This window comes from Hyperoodon ampullatus (genome assembly GCF_949752795.1).
Source record: "Hyperoodon ampullatus genome assembly, chromosome: 14".
NCBI classification, from domain to species: domain Eukaryota; kingdom Metazoa; phylum Chordata; class Mammalia; order Artiodactyla; family Ziphiidae; genus Hyperoodon; species Hyperoodon ampullatus.
In genome coordinates this window covers 53,166,094-53,184,314 of record NC_136927.1, presented here as the reverse complement: position 1 = coordinate 53,184,314, position 18,221 = coordinate 53,166,094, and the positions used below count along the sequence as shown (strand labels likewise).

The 18,221-nt window shown below is 56.9% G+C and overlaps 2 protein-coding genes across 2 annotated transcripts; both read left to right on the top strand.

Moving 5' to 3' along the window:
• Positions 1 to 2,066: 2,066 nt before the first annotated feature.
• On the top strand, positions 2,067 to 9,636 carry FBXO24 (F-box protein 24; the record flags this gene model as incomplete). Its single annotated transcript, XM_079719060.1, has 10 exons — positions 2,067 to 2,138; positions 2,389 to 2,487; positions 2,587 to 2,770; positions 3,743 to 3,981; positions 4,220 to 4,454; positions 5,778 to 5,936; positions 6,203 to 6,324; positions 6,586 to 6,717; positions 8,773 to 8,943; positions 9,271 to 9,636. 10 exons carry the CDS (start codon positions 2,067 to 2,069, stop codon positions 9,634 to 9,636), a joined length of 1,779 nt encoding a protein of 592 aa, XP_079575186.1.
• A 1,281-nt stretch (positions 9,637 to 10,917) lies between these two features.
• Positions 10,918 to 16,067, top strand: PCOLCE (procollagen C-endopeptidase enhancer; the record flags this gene model as incomplete). The annotated part of the gene is made up of 9 exons (XM_079719198.1): positions 10,918 to 11,015; positions 11,866 to 11,974; positions 12,410 to 12,668; positions 13,595 to 13,719; positions 14,289 to 14,425; positions 14,770 to 15,041; positions 15,307 to 15,384; positions 15,519 to 15,689; positions 15,834 to 16,067. 9 exons carry the CDS (start codon positions 10,918 to 10,920, stop codon positions 15,995 to 15,997), a joined length of 1,413 nt encoding a protein of 470 aa, XP_079575324.1. The 3' UTR covers positions 15,998 to 16,067.
• Positions 16,068 to 18,221: the final 2,154 nt, after the last annotated feature.

Here is an 18,221-nt window from a genome sequence, read left to right as displayed (position 1 = left end):
GAGCCAATCAGGTCCAACCAGGAGGCGGGGACGTCGGCCCTCCACTAGAAGGGATAGAGGCCGAGAAACGCAAACCCTGGTCCTCTTCCAACGAAAACCAATCGCAAGCCAGATACAGGCGAGTGACTGTCAAGAGGACCAATTAGACCCTCCAGAGGGAACCTGGCCCGGCCTCTTCTCTGAGGGACTGCTCTACCTACCAATAGCATGGGCGAGAAGTCTGTCCCTTCGGTAAGGAGGAGGCCGGTGAGCTAGAACTTTGAGGTTGAGGTAAAGAATGTGAGTGGGGCACGCTGGGCTGGCTGGAAGCAGTGCAGGGACTGCAGTGTGTGCGAGCTGGACGTGTTAGGGAGCGAGCCAGCTTTGAGGGTGCCAGGGTGACCGTGGGGATGGGGGGAGCGGGAGGCAAGGTGATGCCTATGGCTAGTGCACAGAGGGTCGTTGCAGCCGAAGGGACCGTGGATGCCATTCTGGCTGCGGAGACCGAGGCCCCGCGACAATCTCCGGAGTCCGGGCGGACGTGTGGCTTCTCAGGAGCTGGAAAGGCCCAGCTCAACTCCTCGAGGGAGGGTTAAGGGAGACCGGGAAAGCCTCGAAAATACCTCCCAGCCTACACCCCTGCCCAAAGGAGCGCGCCTGGGCAGGAATTGTGATGATCAGAAGGGACCACCCCACCTAGAAGAAGTCCTTCGTTTTACAAATGAGGAAACTGAGGCGGAGGGAAGTCGATGAGCTGTCAAGAGCAAACAGCAGGTTACTGACAGCTCGCACTAGAAGCCAGGCTTCCTCCTGCATCAGCTTTTGCGGTGGACTGTTTTCTGTTCGTACCCTCTTCTTTGCCTCCCGAGGTGAAATGGACTGGATCAACGGGACCCAGGTACAAGAGGAAGCTGCAGATACTTGTGCCGTCTGCCGAGAGATCTTAGCATCCTGTTAGGTGGCATAAGGACCTAATATAATCCACTTCATTGGTTACTAGTTGCCAAGCCACAAATAGCTGAAGGTTCTTTCCCATAAGCCACATCTCACACGTTGACATTCCGAAACATTTATCGAATTATTAAAATTCTATCCTACGTGTCCCAAACGAGCTGTTTACTAGTCCGTCTGAATAAGGGAGTTTGATTGGATGGTTGACTGTCTTTTAGCTAACACAGAAAACAAATGAGTCTATAATACTATGCAGCTGAGGGCTGGTTGTCCAGGCCTGGATTCCTCAGTTCCTGGGAGAGCCAGCTGCCCCTTGGATGGATTGGTGTAGATCCTCTGCCCCAACGTGGACAGACACAGCCCCAGCCCCTGCTGTTTCTCATCCATGTCATCCCCCTCCCCGCATAAGAGTAAGTTAATAGCTTAGACTCCAGGAGATAACCTAAGCTTTCAGAGTAAATCCGTCCCTTTCTTCCACCTTAAGACGTTGCCCTTCATACATGCAGTCATGTTACTGTCCCAGGAAAGCAGTCTGCTTTTTGATGTGTTTTTCCTGAGTCTGTGCTCAGCTGTGCCCACTTTCATGTGATGCCTGCTTTCATGAGATAGATGGTCTAATTAGCAGGGTCACCTTGCCCCCTCACCTGTCAAACTGAGTTTATACTGTTTTTTTTTTTTTTTTGAGTTTATATCCTTGAGCTACAAATCCCCTGGAGGCTCTGGCCTGCTGAGATGTGAAGAATTCACCAGTGTCTCTCTACACTTAGTACTAAAAGGGTATCAAGTGGAAAAACCTCCTACTACTCCCTGAAAGTAAAGACCTCGTCTACCAGTAGTTCACATTTTATTGCTCCTGTCCTGTGCATATCCCATGAGCCACTGGGTGGCTAGAACTGGGCTAGAACCAAGGAGCTAAGAGAAATAGGTCACAGTGGCTGGGTGGTGAGGTCACAGAGAGGTTTGACCCAGACTCCATGAGGGAGGGGCCTAGGAGGCGAAGGGGCCCCAGAGGTTCCCCAAGCCCAGGCAGGGGGCATGGTGTGGGAAAGGCAGCAGGGACAAAGCCCAGGGAGCTGAGTACAAGGGGCCAAGGGGCCCGGAGAGATGAAGGCGGGAGCAGGGAGGGGGCAGTCAGGATGGTGAGGAGAAGCCGGAGACGGAAGCTGCAAAAAGTCACCGGGCTCTGCGGACCGGAGGAGGGGCTCAGGGTGAGGGGGGTGGGTGGGGGCGAAGCAAGGGAAGGGCAGCAAGATGGCAGCCAGAGATCAGGGGAGGGGTTATGTGGAGAAGTTGGACAGGGAACAAGGCAGACAGGGAAGGGTAAACCCACGGACCTAGGGAGAAAGATGGGAGGATTTGACAGCCCAGAGCCCCCAAGGTAGTGGTTGGTAGGTAGTTAACAGAAGGAAGAGGCATGACCCTCATGGAACCCCTGTATACCCCCTTCTCCTTGGGTAGGTGAAGCGGAGCTGCCCTTCATGTGGCCCAGAGCCTTGGGGTGAAGAGAAGAAGGGGAGAGGAAACCCTATATCTGTTCAGTTGATCCCCCCAGAATTGGTGAGTCCTTGGCGGGGGGCAGGTTGGTGCTGAGAATAAAGGACTGGGGGCCACTGAGGGGCCCCCATGACCCCTGCTTTCCCCCGCCTGCCCCCACAGGTGGAGCACATCATCTCATTCCTCCCAGTCCGAGATGTAGTCTCTCTAGGTCAGACCTGCCACTACCTCCACGAAGTCTGCGACTCTGAGAGCGTGTGGAGGCGCATCTGTCACCGGCTCAGTCCTCGCCTTCGACAGCAGGGTTCTGGAGTCCTGCCCTGGAAGAGAGCTGCGATTCTGAACTGTACACCTTCCCGGGAACCTCTAGTTCTCTCTGCTTCTGTCCTACCTTATTCTGGGATCCCTCCTGCTCCATAAAATTGCCTGATGACCTCAGTATTCCCAGCCAACCTTCCAGGGCCCCTTTCTCTGGAAGAAACTTGTTAAACATACTCCAACAAGGACTTACTCCAAGTCTCTAGAGCTGCTCTCTGACAGACATTACCACCCAGAGCCCCCATTCCTAGCATCCCTGCCAAGTTGCCCACCATATTCAAGCTCTTCCAAATCTTACCTTGAGACATCCTCCTCTCCCCAAACCTGGAGTTTTCCCTCCTCTAAACCAGGATTTTTCAACCTTGTCACTATTAAAACTTTGAGCCAAATAATTCTTTGCAGGGGGCAGGTGCTGTCCTTTGCATGGTAGGATGTTTAGCAACATCCCTGGCCTCTACCCACTAGATGCCAGTAGCACCTCCCCCAGTTCTGACAGCCAATGTCCCCTGAGGGACAAAAATCACCCCCAGGTTGAGAAATAGGCTCTAATCCCCTCCCTTCCCAGGGAGGCCCTATCCAATAACTTTGTCTCACACGACGGAGATGAAGGGAGATACAGATAGCAGATCCAGAGCTAGGGGTGTGGAAGGGTTACTGGCCTTTCCCAGTCATTCTTTTTCACACCTCTTTCTGCTTGTCTATGCATTCTTATATTTCCTTTGATGTCTCTGATGCAAGTTTGGACCAAAGAAGTGCTCACTTAGAAGCATGTGTGTGGCCCTGGGCTGAGGTGGGGCAGAGAACTTTAGTTCAGACATGGGACATAATTTCAGATATCTTCTGAGCTTTCCACGTGCCCTTTGGAAAGGGTCTTTCCCCAGGCCTGGGGATGGAGAGGAGCTAAACACTCATCCATTGAGAAATCTGGCTTGCCCAAGCTCTGTTTCATCTCCTTTGTGCCTCCCGACCCCTTAAACCTCCCTCTCCTTCCCTTCTGCAGACACAAAGGGCCTGTATTTCCAGGCATTTGGGGGCCGCCACCACAGTCTCAGCAAGAGTGTAGCCCCCGTGCTGGCCCAAGGCTACCGCCGCTTCTTGCCCACCAGGGACCACATCTTCATTCTTGACTACACGGGGACCCTCTTCTTCCTCAAAAATGCCCTGGTCTCCTCCACCCTTGGCCAGATCCAGTGGAAGCGGGCCTGCCGCTATGTTGTGTTGTGTCAAGGAGCCAAGGATGTGAGTACCAGGACCCCGGCAGCTGAGATCCCACCTCTTTTCTGGGAACCCAGGGCCCACACCAGTCCTGAGGCGGCATCCTCAGGACAGCCGCCCTCCGATACCAGGAACTGGAAACCAAGTTCGCCTTTCCCAGCCCTAGACCCAAGTATCTCATCTCCCACCCCAGGATCCAGCTGCCCCAGCCTCATCCCACTGCAAGGCTGGAGATCCCGGACACCTTTGTCTTTTCCTACAGCTTGCCTCGGACCCGAGAGGTGACACAGTTTACCGTAAATACCTCTATGTGTTGGCCACTCGGGAGCAGCCGGGAGTGGTGGCCACAACCCACAGCCAGTCCTGCAACTGTGTCGAGGTCTACCTGCAGTCCAGCGGGCAGCGGGTCTTCACGATGACCTTCCACCACTCCATGAGCTTCAAACAGATCATGCTGGTTGGTCAGGAGACCCAGCGGGCCCTGCTGCTCCTCACAGGTGAGGCTTAAAGCAGTGGTTTGCAAACTGTTTCCTGCAGCTTCTTCAGGACCCGCGGCAATGGGTGGGAAAGGAGGCCTCTCACACTGGGCTCTGCATGCCACCTCGTCCTGGTCTCAAACCAAATAGCTCTGCTTTGGTCTGTCTGTCTCCTAGTCTAGGATTCTGCATAATGTGTCAGAGGAATAAAGGGCCCTGCTGCAAAAAAAGTGGTTTGGAACCCACCCATCAGTAAATGCCTGACTGTTTTGTTTTGTTTTTTTAAATGATTATTTATTTATTTATTTTTGGCTGTGCTGGGTCTTCGTTGCTGTGTGCAGGCTTTTCTCTAGTTGGGGCGAGCAGGGGCTACTCTTCATTGTGATGCACGGACTTCTCATTGCGGTGGCTTCTTTTGTTGTGGAGCACGGGGCTCTAGGTGCACGGGCCTTAGTAGTTGTGGACTGTGGGCTTCAGTAGTTGTGGCTCATGGGCTCTAGAGCGCAGGCTCACCAGTTGTGGTGCACGGACTTAGTTGTACCACGGCATGTGGGATCTTCCCAGACCAGGGCTCGAACCCGTGTCCCCTGCATTGGCAGGTGGGTTCTCAAGCACTGCACCACCAGGGAAGCCCCTTTTGTTTTGTTTTGTTTGTCCTTGCCTCTCGGCTTATGGGATCTTCGTTCCCAGACCAGGGATTGAACCTGGGGCCACAGCAGTGAAAGCGCCGAGTCCTAACCACTGGACCGCCAGAGAGCGCCACTGATTTTTAAAATTCTAATCTCCCCAACCTCCATGCCAGGCACTGTACTTTATATGCCGAACTGTCCCTGTTTTCTGTGTTCCCTATACGTGACCATACTCCCAAGCCCCCAAGCCTGAGATTTTCTGGACTTCTTTTTGTTTTGGCCTCACCACGCAGCTTGTGGGGTCTTAGTTCCCCAACCAGGGATCGAACCCAGGCCCCCTGCAGTGGAAGCTTTGGACTGCCAGGGAATTCCCCCCTTCTGAACTTCTTAATGCTAGGCAGGGCCCTGAATCCCCAGACATCATTCTTCCCAACACTCAAATTGGATTCTGCCAAATCCAACTGCTCGGTTTTCTCTGCACTCATCCCTCACACTGAAGAGCTCCCCTGGTTGATTTTCGGTGGTGAAGGCTGGAGGCTGGGGTACTTGAGGTCACTGCCCCCTTATTTCATCTCTACCCTTTTCCTTCCAGCCCCACTCTAGGGCAGCAAGTGTCTCATCCTGTATGGCTTAGGGAGTCTCTTGGGAAGTTAATGTGGTTATTGGAGGGTCCCCTCCCCCACACAGTTGTCTGCCTCCCCGCCCCCTCCCCCAGAGGAAGGAAAGATCTACTCTTTGGTAGTGAATGAAACCCAGCTGGACCAGCCACGCTCCTGTACAGTTCAGCTGGCCTTGAGGAAGGTGTCCCGTTGCCTCCCTCACCTGCGTGTGGCCTGCATGGCTTCCAACCAGAGCAGTACTCTCTACATTACCGGTAAGAGCCACTTCCCTTCTTCTCCAGACCCCAGTCTTGGACAGACCTTCCAGATACAGAACCCTCCCTTATCCTTATTCCAGCTCTGTGGGGGACCCATAGAGCATCCTAGTCAAAAGAGGTATTTAAGCTCCCAGACATCATAGCTGGTGCATTTCTAGTGGGCGTGAGACTCTCCAGATCTTAGATCTTTCATCCCAGGTAGGGCCTGATCCCTAGGAAATGGGTGCCCAAAGCTGCTGAGCTGAGGGCTCCCAACCCCCCAGACCAGGGGGGAGTGTATTTTGAGGTGCATACTCCAGGGGTGTATCGTGATCTATTTGGGACCCTTCAAGCCTTTGACCCTGTGGACCAGCAGATGCCGCTTGCGCTCTCACTGCCTGCCAAGGTAGGATCCTGGAGGGGGGTGGGGCAGACCAGAGGGGGCGGGGTCTTAGGGGGCCTGCAAGGTACTGAAGGTCTGAAACAGGAGCAGGAATCAAATGATTGATCAGGGAGGGACAAGGGACCCAGGGAGAGGGGTGACATAGAGGGCAAGACCAAAAGCGATCAGCTGGGTGTGGCAGGTTAGCAGTTGTGAGATTCTGGAGCTCAGAGTTCCCCTGGAGACAACTGAAGGCCCAGTCCTCCTTTCTACCTTACCTCCTAGGTCCTATTCTGTGCTCTTGGCTACAATCATCTTGGCCTGGTGGATGAATTTGGCCGAGTCTTTATGCAGGGAAATAACAGATATGGGCAGCTGGGAACCGGGGACAAAATGGACCGAGGGGAACCCACACAGGTGAGATTGCTTCCCAGCTACTCTCATCTTGCCCCCCTTCCTCTAATTCCCTGACCCCTGGATCTCTCCACATCTCTAATTTCCATAGAATCCACTTTCTACTCCCTAGGACATTAAGCCAACCAGTTTGTAATGCCTGTGCTACTGTATCTCACCCGGGGTTGGCACCACAAGGTGCATTCTGTGTGGCTCATGCTCTAAGTGCAGTAGGAGTTTAATGAAGCAGGGAGACCTGGGTGGGCTGAAGTAACCCCAAGAGGTGAGATGTAAGCAGGGCCTAGTGGGTTAGATAGGATTCGGGTAGGTACAGGGAAAGACATCCTATGTAATGGGGATGGGGACGAAGCTTGCACATCCCTGGGACGGTGGAAGGCCCAGCCTGACCAGAGCAGAGTGTGTTTTGGAACTCGGTAGCTACGAGGTGGTATAGGTGTTTGCGAGCCTACAGAAGTATCGATTTGGGAAAGAGCCGTTGCGGGTTCTGGAGCAGGAGAAGGCAACTCCCTGGATGATGGAGAACGGGTCACGTGGCCAGAGGGCACAGTGAGAGGGCCACTGGGAGGCTGCTGAATGACACCAGCATTTGAGACAGGGGATTGGGGCTGGTACAGTGGCAGCGGAAACAGAGAGGAATGGAGATATGAGGTGTAGTGAAAGAAAATGAAGTCTCTGGAAACTGACTAGATATGAGGACAGTGGGGTAGGACAAAGGTGGCTCTGGCAATAGACATGGTAAACATGCCAGTGGGCGAGGAATGCTGGTTTGAGGAGAGAATGTGAATTTAGGCTTTTTCTTTGCAGTGAGAGTAAAACACTAAAGTAGAAATGTCTAGCTGGATTCCAAGTTGGAACAAGGTTGAAATGACAAAAGTAGAGGCAGAGGGGCAAAGCTGGGTGGTCGCCATGATTATGGGTGGAGGGACTGAAAGAGCTGTCTCTGAGAGAGAGACACACCCTCAAATGCCACATCTCGCAGGCCACGGGCACAGAAGGTTTCACCCAGGAGGGGGTGGTGACAGTGATAGTGTAGGAATATGCTCCCTGACATGGAAGGATGGCTATGCCATATTTTTCAGTGAAAAAAAAAAAATTCGTGAAACGGTTTACACAGCACAATCCCATTTTGGGTTAAAAATATACAACTTTGCGTGTATATATTTGCTGAGGCAACAGTGAGGAAGAATATCCAGCAAGATGTTAATAGTGGTGGTGGGGCTTCCAGTGATTTTTAAATGAATTTTTGCTTGCCAGTATTTTATAATTTTCCTGTAATGGCCGTGAAATTACTTATCTATGTCTTCAAAAGTAAAGTGCTCACAGTCTCAGGAACAAGCGTGCAGGAGAGGCCCTGGGATTTGGCTGCTGGGAGGTCCAGTGCCTTTGGAAAAAAGTCGTAGCATAGTGGGGAGAGAAGCCAGATAACAGAGGGTTCAGGCGAGACTGGCTGTGGTGAGACCAAGAATGTGGTCCACTTCAGACTGATCACGTAGCCAGTCCTACTGCCTAAAAGACAGAGGTAGGAAGCAGCAGAAATCAGGTGGAGATGTTTCTCCAAAAGAGTGGCCATTTTAAAAGATAAAGATATGACAGACTGAAAATGCTAGAGACGGAAGGAAGGACTCAGTGGGAGGCAGGTCCTTCCAGGGGCCTAACCTGGAACTACACAGGGACAGGGAGGAAGGCTCTTCCTCCCCCGAGGCTGGAAGGCAGAATGAGAGACTGGACAGGCCCAGGCCTGGGGGATGAGACCAGGGAGCAGATAGCAGGCCCTGGCCTCAGGCAACAGGGCTGTTTTCCAGGGAGCCGAGAGGAGGAACCAACAGCCGTGCTAGCGCCCCTGTGGTCAGACTGGGGCTGCAGGAGAACCAAGGAGGAGTGATAGCTGCCTGTCTGCAGTCGGCAGGGCGGACCTCGTTGGGAAGGGGGAGGGTACTCTGGGGCCCACCTCCTCCCTCCCCTAGCTTCCCTAGGGGAAGCTGTCACCCTTCTCCAACCCGGCCCCTCCCCACGGTGCCTTGGTGTTCCCCACTTAGGGACCCTGCCCTGTGTTCTCAGGTACATTATCTGCAGTGCCCCGTCGCCCTGTGGTGTGGCCTCAACCACTCCCTGGTGCTGAGCCAGGGCTCAGACTTCAGCAAGGAGCTGCTGGGCTGTGGATGTGGGGCCAGAGGCCGCCTGCCAGGCTGGCCTAAGGGAAGTGCCTCCTTCGTTAAGCTCCACATCAAGGTCAGAGCAGGGTCCGGGGAGCGGGCAACCAGGGAGGGCCAGAGCAGTAGAGCCCACAGGACTGTAGCTGGGGCTCCCACAGGGACCCAGGGACCCCATCTTCCAGCACCACCCACCGCCCTTTCCTGCCACGTACCATGGCTCCTGGCTCTCTCCCTGAGCTGCCCCTGCTGGCCCGCTCCGACCTCACACAACCTTGGGGCTCAGCCAGCCAGCTCACTTGCTGGCTCAGGGCTAGTCTGAGCAGGACGAACACAACAGCTGGGGCTTCCTGGGAACCCCTTCCTGGGGCCCCACTCAGCCACACCCCTCTGTCTCTCCTCCAAGGTCCCTTTGTGTGCCTGCTCCCTCTGTTCTACCAGAGAGTGCCTCTACATTCTGTCCAGCCATGACATCGAGCACCATCCCGCCTACCGGAACCTACCAGCCAGCAGGGTGGCGGGGACCCCCGAGCCCAGCCTGGGGGCCGGAGCAGCCCAGGACCCTGGCGGGGTGGCGGCCCGGGCCTGTGAGCAGTACCTCAGCCAGATCCGCAGTTGCCCCACATTGCAGGACCGCATGGAAAAGATGAAGGAGATCGTGGGCTGGATGCCCTTGATGGCTGCACAGAAGGATTTCTTCTGGGAGGCCCTGGACATGCTGCAGAGGGCTGCTGGAGGGGTTGGCCAAGGCTCCCCAACCCCTGACGGCTGACCCCCCTCTCCAGGTCTCACCCCTGGAGGGAGGGTCTGGCCCTGGGCCAGGGGCTAAGGAGAGGTGGAATGACAGCAATGAACTCTGTGTGTGTGCGCGTGGGGAGGGGGATGCAGTGGGCTAGGGCCTGCTGGACAGGCCAGGGTGGGACTGTTTTGTAAAATGTTCAGGGAGCTACCCAGGAGGGGCCCCCAACCTGACCATCATGGACAAAAGATTTGATGGACAAATAGAATAAAAGGCTGAGTGAGGCCCGGTTTGTAACCCTGGGGCCTGGGAGGAATGTGGGGTGGGGTGGGGGGGAGGGGTGGGCAGGCAGAGTGAACGCAGCTCAGGCTGTCAGTTGCTGCAGAGCTGACAGCACCTGGATCCTTCAGCTTCCTTTTCTCTCCAACGCCAAGACCTGATGCCTACTTGGTTCCGCCACTTGGATCCTCTGTCCATCAGACTGAGAAAGGCGCTTCCTCTGACTTCAGGATGCTTCCTACCCATTTCCCTTCATCCCTGTGAAGCCAAACCACCACCACCCCCCCGACCCCGCTCTCCTCCTCCTGTTTCCCTTCCAGATCTGATCTCACATGTTGTCCTTTCCCTTACTTTCTACTCCATCGTCCTCTTCCTCAATAAGGAAGACACTCCCTTTACCCACATAGCATGCCTCCCTGCCCCCACCCATACCTCCAAATATTTGGGAGAGAAGATGGGTGAGCAGAATTCTTCCTCTGTGGCCTAGTCTGGCCCGGGTATGGAGAGGACAGTAGACATTTGAAGTGGAAAATAAACTGGAGCAGAGGGTGGTCAGGAAGTGGGTAAGTGATTAGAGGTTGGCAGTCCAGAGAAGGACTTCCTCTGGGTGCTGAGGAAGCAGGAATGGGGAGGATCACAGGTGGGCTGGAGAGTCCTCAGGAAAGACCTGAGGCTGTGTTGGAAGGATGCTCGGGCACTGGACAGAGTGGGCTTGCAGATGACATGACTGGACGGCCTGGATTATGCTGAGAGCCTGATGCTCCCTCTGCCCTTCATTGCTCCACCCCCGCTCCCACACTGGGTCAGTATTTATGTGTCCTGGACCTAGAGAGGCCCCTGGAATCGCCACTGTCCCGGCTCTTCTCTCCCTGTTCCGCCTTCCCAGCCGCCCGCCCCACTGGCCAGTCCCCACGCCCACACGCCCAAGGCTGCCTCATCTGGCACTGATTATCCCCGCTGCTGCTGCTGCTGCCGCTGCTGCTACACTCAGCTGCTGCCTCTGTCTTGAGGACCCCAGCGCCTCTCCCTCGGGCCATGCTGCCTGCTACCACAGCCTCCCTCTTGGGGCCCCTCCTCACTGCCTGGGCCCTGCTGCTGCCTTTCACCCAGGGCCAGAGCCCCAACTACACCAGGTAGGTCTCTCGGCACCTTCCAGATGGCTTGAGTGAACTTCAGATCCCTGATTCCTGGGGGGCTATGCCTGTGGATCTTGTAGATTCTTTTGCTAACACACCACCCGCCCAGATCTCCCACAGCCCTCACCCTTCTCTGGCCCCCAAGTCCTCCTTCCCTGCTGCAAGACCACTGTCTCCTGCGGTCACCACTGCTCCCCACTCCTCCACCCTCCGTCCTCTGTCCTCTAAGTCTCCCCACCTACCCAGACCCTTGGCCCCCCCATGGAACCTGAGAGCACCAACACCTTGAACTTGCCTGGTAGCTGTACATCTGGATTCCAGGAGGGAATTAGAGACTGGGGGGGTGGGGAAGAGGGGGCTGCAAGTGGGAGACGTGGGAGTCAGTCACCGCAGTAGTTAGCTGCAACCGGAGCAGGGCAAAGGTTGGGAGCGCAGGGCCCTGGCTGCTACTTCTCCCTCACCTCCCTGCCCCCTCACCCCCCCACCTCGAGGCTGTGTCCACATCTGGAAGTAGTTAGGCCGCTCCAGGCCCTGACTGCCAGGCAGGGCGAGGGGGGAGAATGACGGAGGGGGGCCGAGGAGGATTCCGGGAATTCCTGCTGGGGTGGGGGTGGGAACTCTGAGGGGCTGGAGGGACAGCCAAGTTGCTGGTCCCACTTTTTCCTGATTCTCTGCTGGAGTATTTCCCACCCCAGTCCCGTCCCCGCTGGCTGAGGCCGCCTCGAATCCTTCGGGCCTCCCTCCCTCATCCCCCTGGCTGCCCTTCTTGGCGCCCCCATGCTCATTGCCCTACCCCAGTCCCTGCACCACTCCCTGACTCAGGCCTGACCTCTCTTCTGTTCTGCAGACCTGTGTTCCTGTGTGGAGGGGATGTGACAGGGGAGTCGGGTTACCTGGCAAGCGAGGGTTTCCCTAACCTCTACCCCGCCAATAAGGAGTGCGTCTGGACGATAACGGTGAGAAGGCCCCTCTGGCCGCCGTCCCCTTGTCCAAGTCTCCCCGAGGCCTGGGTCCAGGCAGCCAGAGGCCAGACTGCTAAGGGAACCCCCCTCCCGGCAAGGACCGCCGCTTCTCCCTGGGGAAGTCCCAGCCCCTTCCCCTCTGGTCACTGACAGCATCAGTGTCCACAGTAACACATGGCAAGCATCCTCACACCTTAACTCAGAGCCTGCTTCTCCATTCCCACCTTCATCCCCATCCCCTCTGGTCTCTCCACAGACCTTAGGTCTTGTCCCCTGCACAAGCCACAAGCCCTCTGCTCTGCATCCTGATGGGGTCCCCACTGCTTCAGGCCCAGTTTCTGTAGGAAATGCTTGGGGAAAAAGAGGTGCCCTCTGCCTGGTTGTGTCCGGCCTGACTTTGCAGGTCCCCGACCCTGTCCCCACCATCAGGTCCCTGAGGGCCAGACTGTGTCCCTCTCCTTCCGAGTCTTTGACCTGGAGCTGCACCCCTCCTGCCGTTATGACGCTCTGGAGGTCTTTGCCGGGCCTGGAACCTCAGGCCAGCGGCTCGGACGCTTCTGCGGGACCTTCCGGCCAGCGCCCTTAGTCGCCCCCGGCAACCAGGTGACCCTGAGGATGACATCGGACGAGGGCACGGGAGGACGAGGCTTCCTGCTCTGGTACAGCGGGCGGTCCACCTCAGGCACTGGTGAGACCTCCCTCACCTCCGCTGTTCCCCTCTCCTGGCCCCGCCCCCGGCGCAGGCCCCACCCCAGCCTTAACCTCCACCCCAAGAGCCTGGGACCCCCATTATCTCCCTTACCCTTTTTCCTCACTAACCGCCCCTTCAGTCCCTCCTCCCCGTCTTCTCTCCCCCCCTTCCCGCTCCCACCCACCCCCTCTTCCAGGCCCCCGCCCAGGCGCGAGGCGGAAATGGGTCACCGACCCGCGGGTGGAATGGGCGGCCTGGGGTTACTGGGACGGTGAGTAACTGCCCGCCCCCGTCCGCAATCGGGCTCCCTCAGACGGGCGCGAGGGGGCACCCCCGGGCTGGGGGGACTAGGTTCCCCCAACCCGGAGCCCCCTACACCCAGCCCGGGGGCTCCCGATTGCGGTCCCATCACCTCCTCCTGGCGGCAGAAGTCTCCCCTAAAATGTTTGAGGGACTTCCCCAAAGGGGCCTCGGGGCTGTGCCCAAATTTGAGGGCACCCTCACAACATGGGGACTCTCCAGCTGCGACGGGGACTTTTCTGCCGGGCCGGGGAGATGGGATCTTCCAGGGGAAGAGGAGCGATGTGGCCTCGCGATGTGGCTTCGCGATGTGGCCTCGGGTCAGGGGGAGGGGCAAGAAGGGAGCGTGTCCAGTCAATTCCTCCTCCCCCTACCACCGCCCGCCTGGGTGCCCGGCGGTCCAAGACTTACCACCCCCACCGCGGTCCAAGACCTCCCGGAGCCCCGCTCCTCCGAGCCCCATCTCTGCTAACCTACCCCCTTCTTCCTCCCTCTCTTCTCGCCCCATCATCCCGAGACCCAGACATCTGAGCTTTCTGCACGGGCTCCCAGCCTAGAGTTCTCCTCCAGCTGACCGAGGGTCTCCACCGCCCCCCACCCCCACTCCTCTCTCCCATCCCCAGAGCACCAATTTTGCGGGGGGCGGCTGGAGAAGGCCCAGGGAACCCTGACCACGCCCAACTGGCCCGAGTCCGATTACCCCCCGGGCATCAGCTGTTCCTGGCACATCATCGCGCCCCCGGACCAGGTACTGACCCCCTGCCCGGGCTGCCCTCGGGGACCCAGGCGGCGTCCTCCAGTATGCAGCCTGCAAAGATTTATTGAACATCTACAATGTCCCGAGCACTGAGCTTGCATGGTGGGCAGCAAAAACAGACCCAGACCTGCTTGCACCCAAACAAAAAATGTCAAATTACGACTGTGACGAACCTTACGAGAGCGAGGTACCCGATGCTGATATATAAACTGATTTGTGCGTGCGTGTGTGTGTGTGTGTGTGTGTGTGTGTGTGTGTGTGTGTGAGTAGTGGTGGCGGAGGTGGATTCTGGGTCTGTTCCTTGAGAATGAGCCAGGACTTGACCTTGCGGACTACGGCGAACGAGGCCACTGCAGGGCCCCCGTGGATGTGTGTTTTCCTCCGAGCTGTGTGAATGCATTAAGAGGGGGGCTGGAGGGCACGCGGGAGGTGAGCGAGGAGGCCGCGGCAAGCGTCCCGGAGGCGGCGGCGGCCGGGCGGAGGAGGTGAGAGGCGAGAGCTCCGCTCCCTCGGCTGCCCGGGGTCCCGCCGCGCAGCCTCCGCCTCTGCCCCGCCGCCAGGTGATCTCACTGACCTTCGGGAAGTTTGACCTGGAGCCCGACTCCTACTGCCGCTACGATTCGGTCAGCGTGTTCAACGGCGCCGTGAGCGACGACGCCAAGCGGCTGGGGAAGTTCTGCGGCGACACAGCCCCGGGGTGAGGGGGCGGCACCTGGGTGGGTGATGGCGTCCGGGAGTCTCCGCCGCGCCTGGTGCGGGAGCGGGGGGACAGCGCTGCTGGTGGGAGGGGCGGGGCTGAGCTGAAGCCGCAGGAGGCGAACCTGCCGGCCCCAAACGGGTGGGCGGAGCGGGTAGCGGCCCAGGCAGAAGACGAGGCTTGACGCCAAGCCTGGGGTCCGTGGATGGAGAGGCGAGTGGTGCTTGCGAAATCGGGAAGCTAACGCAGACAACCGAGGGCCAGAGGTGAAAAGGCCGCCGGCCTGGGTAGGGGGCAGGATGCGCTGCCCGCCTGACACCTCCCCCAATGCCCCGCGCCCGCAGTCCCATCTCCTCCGAAGGGAACGAGCTCCTCGTCCAGTTCGTCTCGGACCTCAGCGTCACGGCCGACGGCTTCTCGGCCTCCTACAGGACCCTGCCGCGGGGCGCCACCGAAGGAGGGCCAGCCCGGAGGCCGGGGGAGGACGCCCGGCCGAGCCCCCCGTTCCTCGGCCCGGGCCCCAAGCCTGGAGCCGGGCCCAAAGTCAAGCCCAGAGTCCCACCTGAGGAGAAACCGAAGGCCGCGCCTAAGGCAGAGGCAACTCCGGTGGGCCCCGGTGAGTCTGGAAAGGCAGAGGAAGCGGACGCAGACTGAAGGGAGTTGTATCCGAGTTCCTTCCTGCGCTCATTCATTCATTCATTCAGTACAGCACCCACGGGTGCCGCCTCTGTGCTAATGGCTGGTACTGGGTGCTGGGACACGAAGCTGGATAGAGCTCTGAACAAGTTCAAAGCAATGCGGCTTTTGTGGGGACAGTGGTCCTTCCTACCTGCTGGGTAGGTTACCCTCCACAAACAGTGCCCCCCTCCCCCCCCCCCCAGATGCACCCAGTGTCTCCTGCCCAAAACAATGCCGGCGGGCAGGCACCTTGCAGAGCCACTTCTGTAACAGCGACCTGGGTAAGCAGCCCCGTCCCCCAGCTCTGCCCTTCCAGCTCCTCTAACCTCCCCTCCTGTCCCCAAAGCCCCCCTCCTTCTGGTTCCAGCCCTGCCCTGGCCTCCTGTCTCCTCACCTCTCCCTCTCTCTCCCACAGTGGTGACGGGAATGGTGAAGTCCATGGTTCGGGGCCCAGGGGAGGGCCTCACAGTCACTGTCAATCTCACTGGTGTTTACAAAACCGGAGGCCTGGACCTGCCCTCTCCCCCCACTGACACCTCCCTGAAGTTTTATGTGCCCTGCAAGCAGTGCCCCCCCATGAAGAAAGGTAACAGAGATGTGGGAAAATGCAGAGGGGGACTTATTCTCATGAAAATGATGGAGGCAGTAGAATCTGAGGGACTGGGATGAGGGGGTACATCTATAAGGTCTCAGTTACACAAACTCTCAATCCCTTCCTCCTCTTCCCTAGGAATCAGTTATCTGCTGATGGGCCAGGTGGAAGAAAACAGAGGTCCGATCCTTCCTCCAGAGAGCTTTGTGGTTCTCTACCGGCCCACCCAGAACCAGATCCTCACCAACCTCAGCAAGAGGTGCCCCTCCAAGCCTGTTCAGGCTGCTGGATCCCAAGCCTGAGCCCAGGCCAGCCTCGGGACCCTGGCCCTAGGGACCCCTTTCTTATCCAAATAAATGTTTCTAGACTTGAGGAAGGGGTCACATGTCCATTTGTATGGTTTTGGTGCTCCTCTGGGGATTTGTTTTCATTCATTCATTAAACTCAACAGTTACTATACAGAAGAATGTAAGTCAAATCTTGTCACCCCTTTGCTCAAAATTCTCCCGTATTCTCAACACACACAGAAAATGGTAACTACGTGGAGGTGATGGATATGTAAATTAGCTTGATTGTGGTGATCTTTTCACAATGTCTACATATATCAAAACATCAAGTTGGGGCCTCCCTGGTGGCGCAGTGGTTGAGAGTCCGCCTGCTGATGCAGGGGATACGGGTTCGTGCCCCGGTCTGGGAGGATCCCATATGCCGCGGAGCGGCTGGGCCCGTGAGCCATGGCTGCTGAGCCTGCGCGTCCGGAGCCTGTGCTCCGCAACGGGAGAGGCCACAACAGTGAGAGGCCCGCGTACCACAAAAAAAAAAAAAACATCAAGTTGTACACCTTAAATATATACAATTTTTATATGTCAAAGATACCTCAATAAAGCTGTTTACAAAAAAGAAATTAAGGGAATTCCCTGGCAGTCCAGCACTTTCCCTGCTGAAGGCTGGGGTTCAATCCCTGGCTGGGGAACTAAGATCCTGCAAGCTGCCTGGGGCAGCCAAAAAGGAACTAAAACAACTCTTCCATAGTTTCCTATCAGTCTCAGCATAAAATCCGACGTCCTACTGTGGGCTCTAAGGCTCTAGGTGATCTGTGTCCTCCCTCCCACCTCATCTCATCTCTGAATATTGTCTCCCCTACAATCTCTTCCATCACACTGGCTCCTTGGCCATTTCTAGTACACACCTGCTTCCGGGCTTTGCCTTTGCTGTTCCCTCTATCCGGAATTCTCTTCCACAGACATCTCCTGGCTCACTTACCTAACTTCAGTCAGATCTCAGCTCAGAAGTTCATCCTAGTCACTCATTCATTTGTGCATTCCAAATGGCAGGCACTGTTTTCGGTGCTGAGAATACAACAAAACAAAGTCGCTGCTCTTGTGGACAGGAGAGTAAATTCTACCTGAGCAGAGATAAACTAAAATAAACATGATGTCAAGTAGCTCTAGGAGTGCTCTGAAGAAAACAAAAGCATGGTAACAGGACAGGCAAAGGGAGATTCTACATTTGATAGGGTGCTTAGAGAAGGCTTTCAGGTAACTTTGTTTTGCTCCGCTGCTAACCAAATGCGTGAGATTCTTCACCTTGTCGAGGCTGTTTCCTCGTCTGTAAGGGGAGCTGAAGATTCTGAATATTAATTCCCTCTGCAAATATGAGTGATTTCAAATATAAGTTCCGTGCAGGAAGGAATCAAGAGAAGTGCCCTGGCCTACGAACCGAGTCCAACTGGGAGCAACCTCCAACTCGTAGTACAGAAAACGGCTTTCATTGCTGCGGAAGCATCTAGGAGAACCTGGGACTGAAGTGGAGAAAGAGAGCTCCCTTGTGGGATGTGATTCTAGTGATTTGGACGGCCTCAGAGTGGGGAGGAAGGAACAAAGCCTGACTCCCATCCTCGCCCGGGCCCCTCCCCCCGACCTCGCCGCCCGACTAATTCCAGGATTAGCGTTCTAGCCAGAGACGCTCGTAAAGTTTTTCGTCACTGGGATCAAGCCAATCACCTCTTTAGGTGCACCAATCGGTGTATACTTAGAGCTGAAACCAGTCCGCCCTGGCCAATGACAGAGGCCGTACGGCGGAAGAGCAGAAACGGTCTGCCGGGAAGATGGCAGCCCTGGTCCGGCCACAGGTTGATTGGCAGGTGCTGTGACCAGAGGTGAGCTTCGTAGCGCGAGCTGCCGTTCGGAGGTGGAAGCCCGAAGAAGCGCCGGCCCAAGCTCAGGGAGGGATCGGAGGCACAGATACAGGTCTCGGGAGAGCAGGAGACGGAAAGGGCCACTCCGGAAGAGGGCGCGGCGGCTAGCGGAATTGGGCCGAAGAGAGGGGCCACCCCTTTCCTGGGAGGCCCGGAAGGGGCGGGGAGGGGCGGGGCTTATGGAGATCGGGATGGGGGCTGAAGACTAGGGCCAGGGCTGGGAGCCGGGAGGGGCTGGGTTTACGGGGTGGGCGTGACCCTCGAGGTAGGGTTTGGGGGCGGGGCCTAAAGGGACCTAAGGCACAGCTGTGGAGAGGAAGGGTCTGGGG